General features: G+C 36.7%; 1 protein-coding gene across 3 annotated transcripts in view; it reads left to right on the top strand.

Annotated features, from left to right (window-relative positions):
- Window positions 1-9,616, top strand: part of GTDC1 (glycosyltransferase like domain containing 1) — a 315,221-nt gene extending 305,605 nt beyond the window's left edge. For all 3 annotated transcript variants that reach the window (XM_015567145.1, XM_015567144.1, XM_015567143.1), the window contains 3 exons: window positions 2,668-2,738; window positions 3,442-3,533; window positions 8,482-9,616. In XM_015567145.1, the coding sequence (XP_015422631.1) occupies window positions 2,668-2,738; window positions 3,442-3,533; window positions 8,482-8,598 (280 nt within the window). In that variant the 3' untranslated portion in view covers window positions 8,599-9,616. The remainder of the gene's footprint in view (window positions 1-2,667; window positions 2,739-3,441; window positions 3,534-8,481) is intronic.
- The last annotated feature ends 1,262 nt before the right edge of the window (window positions 9,617-10,878 follow it).

The following is a 10,878-nucleotide window of genomic DNA, read 5'->3' as shown; positions in this document are numbered from 1 at the left end:
GAATGTATCACTTTCTTAGATCTTGTAGACATGCTGTGGAAACCATAACATAAAATATGAGTTACTTACAATAACTAATTTTAATCCCATCTGCTAAGTATGACAACATTAGCATTTCCACTTAATTAAAAACACCCTTAAAGCAGCAATGTTTTAATCACTCCATTTTATTTACTCTCCTCCGGTGTCACTTATAATTGTAACTTTTTATTTTTTAATAATGAGGGATTTTTTTTTCTCCTTGCATCACACAAAAAAGTGCTGTCGATAATTAGCAGTCTTCTGTTATTAGCAGACTCAGGTGTCACAACTGTGTCTCATCCTCATTACAGTAAAAAATTTCACCTATCAGATTCATTATTGCTAGATAATGCGACTGAGAGCCTTTGCAAGCCCTCCAGAAAAGTAATTCAGCCAAGCAAAATTATCAGCTAATTATATTTAGAATCAAAAGCCCAACAACTATTTCCAGATAAATTGTATGAATTGAAGTGAATAGATCTGAATATTAAGATTCATAGATTTAGCAGATGATTTGTTAATTGGAATAAAAAGGTCATTTGCTAGTCATTTTAACAATAGATCAATTGGAACCCTATTTATTATTTAACTGGTAGCGCATAAGAATTGAAATGATGAATAATTGTATTATTGTCACAAGATGATAGGGTTTTTTCCCCCAAAATAAAATATGAAAAACTTATGGGAATGAATTATATAAATTTTTTTAAAAAAATAGTACGACCTATATACTATATTTTAAAACATAGTCCAAATACAAATAATGTATACAGTAAGATTTGGTCTTTTAACAAGTCAAAATTATACTCAAAAGTGGTGGGTTTTTTTGTTTTGTTTTTTAATGAATTAGAAACATAAGATAATTTACCAATACAAGTTGAAATCAGATTTGTGAATTTTTTCATCCTAAATCAAATAATGTCATTCCTATCTCACTGTATTTTAATTAGCAGAGGTTTTTTTGGAAATGGCATGGTACATGCTCATGCGATGACTCAAAATGTTACTTGGCCTGCAATTTTCTTTCGGGGAACAGAACACTCTAATTCAAATCCATTATTAAAAAGCAGATAACATGTGCACTTTCTGAAATGCCTGTGACTTCACTCTTTTGATTTTATGTAATTATAAGAGAATGTTCGTATGTATTTGCTTTTCGACTAGCACTGCATTTTTAAACAGAGTGTCTTCAGATAAAGTGCATATTTTCTTTTCGTTCATAAAGAATATCTCTGGTTTACGTGCTCAAAACTTTTGTGAATGTTTTATAATGCAGTCACAGAGCCGTTCAGAGCTGTGCTTCCGACCAGAATTTCTATGCGGACCCTCTGTATGGAGAGGAGAGAATATTAGATATTAGTTTGGATTTTGAAATTAATAATTGCTAACTAGACCCTGTGCCTTGCCACCGTGTCATTTTGTAACTCCTATCAGTTCTCAAGAAAAACTTTGAACTCAGTCTTTTTCTAAACTTTGTAGCTCAAAGTAAATACTTTTTCATTAAAACTAATTTCAGTCCACAGTAAATCAGGGAACACATCGCCCACTTAAAAACAGTTTAAAGTACAAATAAATAAATAAATAAAAACAAATTGCCTGTACTTTGTCACTGTAAGTAATCGAGGTAAACATTGACATAACTTCAAATCATTCTTGGGTTGAAAAAAAAAATCTGCAGTTCAAAATAAAATTCCTCTTCTGGTCAACGTTTTGGATGCAATTCAAAGTGTCTCATAAAATAAACATATTTAAAGAGTGTTTTGAATTTCACTGCATAATTCCTAGCCAACAGAAATGACAGTGGTATCTTTAAGGTTTAATATGTCAGATCAGTAGCCATTATCCAGGACAGACACAGCCTTCAAGGTGCATTACCTTCCCTCTGCTTAACTCTCACTGCAGTAATGCGGGGGAAAAAAATCTGTAGGTGGTCCTGGGGAAAGCCTGTCACAAAACGAAACTTTCTGGTTTCTTTGTTTAATAACAAAAGTATTCTCTTCTGATAAAATGGAAAAAGAGCCGCATGTTTTAGTCCAGAAAGCAGAATGTCCATGGAGGTAGTCTTCATGAGCATTTTTCAATAAAAGGGGGACCAGTTTGCTATTCCGCATAATAACAAGTTGTTTGGAGGCACGAGCTACAAAAGGAAAATGCCCCATCACAACAGATTGTAAATTTTTTTTCCCCCTGATGCTTTGAAAAGTGCCTCGATCATTTCTACGGCTACAGTGTTGAAGTTAAGTATTTGCTATTTTATTTAAACATTTTTGGAAAATGAACATTCGGGGGCTTCGCAGCATTATTAAGAAAAGCTGCCCATACTTTACCATGTTGTTACATGTGTTTATCTGCTGATTATAAAATGTGTTAAACAGTATTTTAAAAACAAAAAAAATGCAGAGCTGCGCTTTGATTAATTCAGTGAACAAAACATATGCTGTTGGTTCTGTTCTATGAAATGCATATATGATCAATAAAATCTTTTAAAAGAGCAACTTTGGCTTTTAGGCTTGTACTGCCGACCATGATTTTCACCCCAGCTAACTCTGGGCTCATGCTGTTCACTTAGGCTAACCAAACTGCTTTCTGGCTATGACAGGAATGTCTTTTTAATACATCTTTGTCCTCTTTCTAACATTTCTTTAGGTTGGAAGCTGTGTGTTGTGGTTGTTACCCACTTTGTCCCAAAGATTTGGTTTATCCCGAAATATTTCCAGGTAGCTGCTTTAATGTTCTCTCGTCTTTGTTGGGATTTAATACATGATTCGTGCTAAATGCGAAAGTTTGAAAATAAACTTAGGCAGGAGCAATTGTTTATTTGGCAAGTCAACATGTTAGTGTTAAGGAAAATTTTATGTTTTAATACATTAGAGTAGGCTTATATTTGCCATCTGTTCTTTTAAGATAACAAAAAAGCAAGTTTTCAAATAGCATTCTTCATTGTTAGCATACACATCCCATACTGATGGGTTTTTATAAGCAGGTCAGCGTTGCTGCAATTGCTTACAGATTTTTTAATGATATACACAGAGAAAGATCGAGGACTGAGAGTCACACCAAATTATTTAAACAATTGACTAGTTAATAACATGCAACTGTTGTACAGGGTACATATGGCAATAGTACCAGTTCTTTTGGAAAAAAAAAATCTCATCACTAAATATATCACATATGCATTGTGTTACATTAGAATAATGTATTTTAATCACCCAAAGGAGATGTCTAAACAGCACAACTACACAGTCTTATTTAGCATTAAACATCCTTGTGAGCTGAGGTAACCTTATAAAATCATGCTTAAATAATGTAAAACACGAGGCGGCACAGAGCAATATGCATTTTTAATTAGTAAAGTGACTAATATCGAGTGTGTGCTTTGAGGTTTTTGTTTCATTAAAAATGTATCTGTTTTTCCTGCAGCTGAATATCTGTATTCTACACCTGAACAGCTTTCAAAAAGGCTCCAGAATTTCTGCAAGAGACCTGATATTGTAAGGAAACATCTCTATAAGGTAGTTATTGAGAAGCGATTTAAGCAGTATAAATGCCATATTGAAGTACAAAGAAAAAAAAATCTTTAAAAAAAACATTTAATTAACATACTAATGTTTAAAGGAAACATGCTAGGGACGGATATTAGTTGTTACACTAACAAGGATTAATTAAACTGGATGCCAGTTGTATTAACCTAGGTCTTATGAAATATGTGCACTTAATGCACGGTACATGCTTTTTTTAAAAAAAATTTATTGTTTTCTAAGATGACTGTCCTTTACATTTAGCCCCAAGAGGCTTATAAAAATGAACCTGGATTAATGTAACTCATTAGTTTAAAAGGAAGTAAAGGAGAGATTCTACAATTATACTAATGAGGATAAGCCTTTCTTCCCATCATAATGAAATCTTCAGTCCTCAAAAATTCAGGTGAACAACGTTAGTGAAGTTTGGTGTTCATTTTTAAACTGTTTTAAAGATGACTTTCAAGAATCAAATGTTTCCCTTGCCCTGTTTAATAAAATGACATTAAAAACCCTCAGTTTGTTTTGAATTAGACTGTCTGTCTCCTCTCAGAATGGCAGAGGCAAAAAGAACATAATTTAAATAGCATCATCGTTCAGTCCTTTTATTCATTATCTTTCTTCCCTTGTTTGAATCAGGAATTTTACATTGTTGAAACAACAACACAAAGAGGCCCGAGTAAATATCTGAGTAATTGAACGGGGATAAATATGCATTATGATTTTGAAGGTGGCTCTAGGCCATGAGTAATATACCTTTTTATATTCTTTGAATGTAGCATCTTCATTTTCCATAAATTCAGTATAGTTTACAATCTAGCAGTTTTATAAGCCAGCGTATTTTAATTTTCCTATGTTAATGTATAACCTCCCTACAGGAAATACAGTTTGCCTCCTTGTGTCTCTCCTTCCCCTTTCATGGCCTAAAATACATATTTGCATAGTGATACATCAAAACATGACTTTGTTTCTGCAGGAAACAGTTAAACTTCAAGAAAAAGGGAGAGAACCAAAAATGCAATTTAACACCCAATTTCAAGCTCATTATCTTTCATTGTCTATTAACTTGGCAATGGTTCAGAAGGTAGCTCATAATAGTTTAAAATGCTGACTGAACAGTTCCAGGCGTCAGTGTTACTCTTGAGTCGATACGATTGTGTCGTGTACATAGGAGCCTCCCACAGAAAACAGTTGTTCAAGGTCTATGTCCAGAGTTCCTAATTTTTAAAGTTTAGTAGTGGTCTTGTTTGTATAAAATATTAATCAAGCTGCTTCCCACGTGACAGACTATCAAAATGTACAGATTGTAACAATTGAAGAAGTAGGATAATAAGTGTTAATACAAATGGATTCATTTGTCATATATGACACCAAACTATTGTCAGTGAGTTCACCATCAAATTATTGATTTTTTCCCCTTTCTGGTGAATTTTTTCCAGTTTTATTGAGATATAATTGATATACAGCAGTTTCATATATTGTGAAATGATTATCGTAAGTTTAGTTGTCATCTATCATCTCATATAAATACAAAAGAAAGAATTTTTTTTCATTGCGATGAGAATGGTAAAGTATTGATCATTGTATTTCCACTGTCAAAATGTATCAGTTTTTAACTTTGCTTCAAGTTATGCCCTGTTATTTTGCATCTGCCAATTTTTAACCATTTCAGACGTTACTGCAGCAAGTTGCCTTTAGTTACAAAAGAAAGCAGGTCTCCAGATGAACTATTTTCATACAGCTACTGCCATAATGTAGCTATTAATTATTTGTTTTACAAACAACTTCTGGAAAAACTCTGAAACAATGTCAGCTTAGTGGTATGCTGTTAATATACCACTTGGTCCTCAGACAGCTTAAAAGATAACATATACCTTACTTGTTATTTCATGTTACTACTTTTTACACGTATTCCACGCATAAGCATTCATAAGAATTTATATGCATAGTTCATTTTTATGTCTTTTTCTACCATGGATTCTTTTCTTATAAATCTATTATACATTTTCCTGTATGTTCTCATTCATAGAACTTGATGATATTTATCTAAAAATTAATCTAATGGCCCAGGAATTGTAAGTAATTAAGAGCTTTAAAATGCAATTGTCAGGAATAACTGGTAAAAATGACAGGAAATACCACAGAGTTAGTGTGGTTGTTGGAGCAGGATTTAGAGCCAAAAGAGAAAAAGAATGGCTTTTAAAACTTTATAATTAAGATATAAGTTACGATCTTTTTATCACTTATGTTTTATAAATATATATATTTTTTTTCAGGTAACATTTGCCTTCACTAAGCACCAGAGAATTATTTCCCCCAGAAAGCTTTTACCTACTTTTCTTATGCAATGGGAGAGTCTTTTGTGCATACTGTAAAGAGAATGTTGAGGGTGGTTTTTTTTTTTTTAGATTTATTCCATTGGAGAGTGCTATTTTGCTTTTATAAAACATATGTTTCTGAGAGCTAAAAGGATAGGATATCACTGAATTTTTAAATTTGCTCCTTTTACATTTTTACACCTTACTCTTTTTTTTTGTTAAAAGTTTACATTTTTTTAAATCATCTCCACTGCTTATCATATAGAGTTCACTTTAGGATAGAATTTTTCATATGGATTCACACACTTAGAAATTTAATGACTAGAATAAGGCTACTAACACTTGGCTTTCTTCTCACATGAGACATTATACTTTCAATATGAGTGAGAGTTTGGGGGCTATAACTTGAAGCAGGATTTGAAACAGAATGCTGAAACAGTAACTGAAAAGCAGAAACAGAATTTGATACTTTTTTTTTTCCTCTTAAAGTGACTTTTTCTATTACAGAACACGGTGCCCATGACTTCTCACCTAAAATGGTTTCAGACTCGAAATGTTTAAATTCCTCTGAATGCACTCTATGCAGTGTCCTCTTCTCTCTCTCTCTCTCTCTCTCTCTCTCTCGCCCTCTCTCTCTCTCTCTCTCTCTCTCACACACACACACACACACACACACACATTTTTCTTAAGAGCTTAAGAGAAATGCAATGCGTACAGAAACTGTTAATTAATTACGTTACAATCTAAAATAATTTTTTAATCTTAAAAATTAAAGCTATTTCTTTAAAACGTTTACATCCGGGCTTAGTCGTTGACTGCAGTGTTCTGGTATTTTCGGACGTTTCCCCTTCTAAGTAGGTTAGACACATCGGCCACACACTTGTCACATAGATAAAATAGGAGCCCTTTATGACTCTCAAACCTCATTTGAACACAAGATTCTAGAAATAATCAGAAAATAATTAGCCAAGGGTTGACTTGTTACACTAACAATAGTTCTTCATTTTATAACCCAGGCAAATCTAATGCCATGAAGTTGTAGATTTTTTTTTTGCCTATTTTACGATGTGAATTTTCTCTGTAAATATTCCTAACAAGTGTTTGAGATCAGTGCTTTATGCTTTTAGAGAACCTTTGATCTTTATATTTTAAAATGCTCTAAGAGAAAAAAGAAGTATGGAGATGTTCTTGTTACCAGTATGGAAAATAGCAAGAGTACAAATAGGGCAGTTGTATATGTAGGTACTTCCCAGACAGAAGTCCTATCTCTTGTTACTTTTATTTACGAATTGAGCAATCTTCTGTATGGGAATAAAAAGAGTTGCCATCCTTTCTTGTGCCTTCTGAAAGTCACTTGTAGTTTCTTAAGATTTTCCAGAAGATAGCTGTTGGTTGTTTGTTTGGGTTTTTTTTCCTCTTCAAGTTCTTTAACATTCTAGAAATCTTTGTAACCTGCTGTTATTCAGAGGAGAGAAGAATTATCTGATTTCTGCCTAAAAGTGAATCCAAACAATGATTAAGCTTATAATTTCAGACTCGGTGCCCAGAAAAGCCATTAGTGGTTGTCTTAATTGGATCAGGCCATAGCTACCCGAACCACAGCCAAGCCACTCTAAGTTTCCTTTAAGAGACAGGCCACATTATAGTCCTCTTTTAATTTGAACTTATACTCTAGATGTGAATAAGGTGTTGCTCACTAATATTAACAGCTCTCCAAAGTCATTACCTTTTCCTTAAAGATGGAAACTTGAAAGCATGTGCCATTTCTAGAACTTCTGAAATCTCTCAGCAGCATTAGCATCATTTAAGGTGAATTCTGTCAGTCCCCTTCCTCTGTCCTCCCTACTCCTCCCTCTCTCCTTCTGCACTGCCTTCCTTGATTTTATGGGGCTTAGTTATCCTTTGATTTGTCTAAGTGAAATATAAGTAAAGAACCTTTAGCACAATAGACACACTCTGGGTGATTCAGATCACTTAGCGATTTTGACTCCTTGTCCCCTGCTGCTTGCTTGCAGCCTAGCTCCAGGTAAACTTCTTAACCCCTATATGATTCATCTGTAAACTTGGAAGGCTTTTTTTTTTCTTAATTCTTAATAGCATTTTTCCCCTGAGGTACTGCTCTAATGAAATAATGACTATAAACCAGTTAGTAAACTTGAAGTGCTTTGTAAATTCCACGTAGTTGTAATGGCATTTCTCTTGTGCCTTCACCACTTAAAAGTAAAATTCACATTTGCAAAAACATGTATATCTTGTGTATATAAAGTTAAAAGTTGGATGATAAACTTCTAATAGCTGTCATCCATCACATAAAGCAGGAAGTATATGGGCAGCAGACTGTACACATTTGAAAATACACACACTCACACACACACACACACACACACACACACAAAAAAAAAAAAAAAAACCAGGAGCTTTCTCCTGCGCTTGGAAATAGTTCTATTTTAAACCAATCAGAAACTGGGATTTCCTGAGGTGATGAAACTGGAGAACCATATACTGGGTGGCTTTTTGAAACCCAATTGATGTCCATGATGCAAATGTCCAGCATGAATGTCCAGCATGCTTTCATCTCCGGGTCCTTCATGCCCCTTCCTTCTTTCTCTCCCTTCCCCTCGCAGGGTGAGATGACTCCTTTCTCCTGGGCAGCCCTGCGTGGCCAGTTCAGGTCCCTGCTCGCCACGGAACCGGGGGAAGGTTTGCGACAGATGGGGCTCCCTCACAAACCTGCAGCCTAAGGCAGAGCCTGTAGAACTTTCCAGAGTGTGCCCATATTTACCTGATCAGAGAGAAAAGAAAATCTGCAGAGGAAGCCGAGCCTGGCTGCTTGTCATAGCTGACACGGAGCCATCTGCCACAAACCTGTGGCGGCTTCAGATCTCCAGTCCCTGCCACCGCCCCGACTCAAATTAAACACAGATTCCCAGAGACGTTATGATGGTTACACATGTCCTCGGCATCGCATGGAGGAGACTGTTCAAAAAAAAATATGTGGCCTGTTGTATAACTGCGCTCATGTACCCCATATGTGGTGCCACATTGAATTTCCGGTTGGATCCGTTTGTATCCTTTGTACTGGATGACATGGTGCCTGAATTCTTTCTTTTCGCCGACACGATGGCAGCCAAACGGCAGCTTCAAACGCTCGCACTTGGCTGGGTTTCTACCTGGGGTGCCAGGTTATCATCGGCGGTGTCCTCCGAGGGCCAGGGCTCTGGAAGGGGGATCAGGATGCCTGGGACTAACGGGCGGCCTGTCTCTCTTTCTCTCTCGGAGTTGTTTGTGGCAAAGGGCTGCGGTAGCACTTTTCTTTAGCAAATGAATGACTCCCTGGCACAGGGGTTTGTAAGTGAAGGTATGCATAAGGGCCTGGCAGGTATTCCGTGATCCAGAGTTACAGTTGAGCTTCATTTATCTGAAAGAAAGTTGCAAGATAAACAGCTGTAATCCAAACAAACATGGGCAATACTGGGAGTGGGCCAGCTTGCCCATCAAATGAAAGGTGAGGTACCTGTTTTAATTTTTTTTTTCATGGGCAAAAACAGAGAAATCAAAATACTTCGAACAAAACCAGTCATTTTGATATAAATAGTCCTTGAACATATTTGGATTCAGCTACAAATATAATATTTTCAAGATCAGTCACTTATGATTCCAATACTCAGGTTGCCTGCATTTGTTGATGTAAAAGATGTTTTGAACGGCGAGATTGTAAAATAAATCTTTAATAAAGTGCCCGCTGCCATTTCTTAATTAGCATAGCTCCTTTTCATGTCATTGTGTGCGTCTGTCTGTCTGTTTCTCACTGAACACTGGCCTCCTGTCAAGAGACAGCGAATACAATGGTTTCTTTTCCGGATGAACAAGGATCTGTTTTGCAAATGTTTGCAAGATATTATGACATTTCCAAGATTTTCTTTGCATTCTGGAAAACAGGAGGTAAACATTTGTAGTCATTAAGGTAAAGTCTGTTGATAAACCATCTTCTGTTTGCTGACAGGTAAATTGTAACTTTCCTGGCTTTTGAAACGAGTTACTTCCATACACTGCGGCTGAGGAGCAGCCAGGAAGAGGAGGGGCGACAAGGCCATGAGTGGTCTAGAGGCATCCCCTCTAGAGCAGGCAATGGTGCAGGATCCAGAAGGGCCCCTGACAGGTAGCAAACCATAAGAGGCCATAGATCAAGGTCAGGGGGGCAAATAGAGGTCTGGGCGCAGGGGGGCTTGTGGGTCACCGAAAGGAGGAGTTCAGGGTCCACGAGGCCGGGAATTTAAATGCAGAAAGAGTAGGAAGCAGAAACAACCAGGTCCATGTTTGCACAGAGAGTCCTCTCCTAACTAATGTGGGATCCAAAATGCATGCTGGGACATCACACCTCGTCTGTGGAGAAGTCCCCGAGCAAACTACCTCCTCGCCCACAAACCAGAGGATTCGGGGGTTATTTCGGAAGTCCCTTCTATCCAATGCTGTGGAAGTTGTCATCTGGCAGGTGGGCTCCCCTGGAGTGCAAAAGGAAAGATATCAACACGCATCACAGGTTCTTAGACACTTCTCCAGGGCAGTGTTTGTCACTAAGGAGATGAGTGGCACCAGTAAGCTGGCTTCGTCACAAAGATCCATGTCAGAGACCACGCCTTCTCAAATCCTATTACAATCTCACAGCCAAGAAACAGGGTTCAGTTTACTGTGTTTTCTGTCCTGAAAACAGTGGGCTCACATTTTTTTTTATTGATGAGAGAGAGAGAGAGAGAGAAACATTGATTTATTGTACCACTTATTTTCATTGTTTGCTTCTGTATGTACCCTGACCAGGGATTGAACCCACAACCATGGAGTATTGGGATGATGCTATAACTAACTGAGCTACCTGGCCAGGGCTAGAGCTCACAATAACCATCCACATATGTTTTCTCGCTAATTGATGGGGGTAAGGGAGCAGCATTAACTACCTTTTAAACATTTAAATACTAGAGGCCTGGTGCATGAAATTTGTGCACATGTAGGGTCTCCAAGCCTGG

This window comes from Myotis davidii, unplaced genomic scaffold (assembly GCF_000327345.1).
Source record: "Myotis davidii unplaced genomic scaffold, ASM32734v1 scaffold560, whole genome shotgun sequence".
Taxonomy (NCBI): Eukaryota; Metazoa; Chordata; class Mammalia; order Chiroptera; family Vespertilionidae; genus Myotis; species Myotis davidii.
The sequence above is the reverse complement of the archived record's forward strand: the minus strand, read 5'-3'. Positions and strand labels throughout refer to the sequence as shown.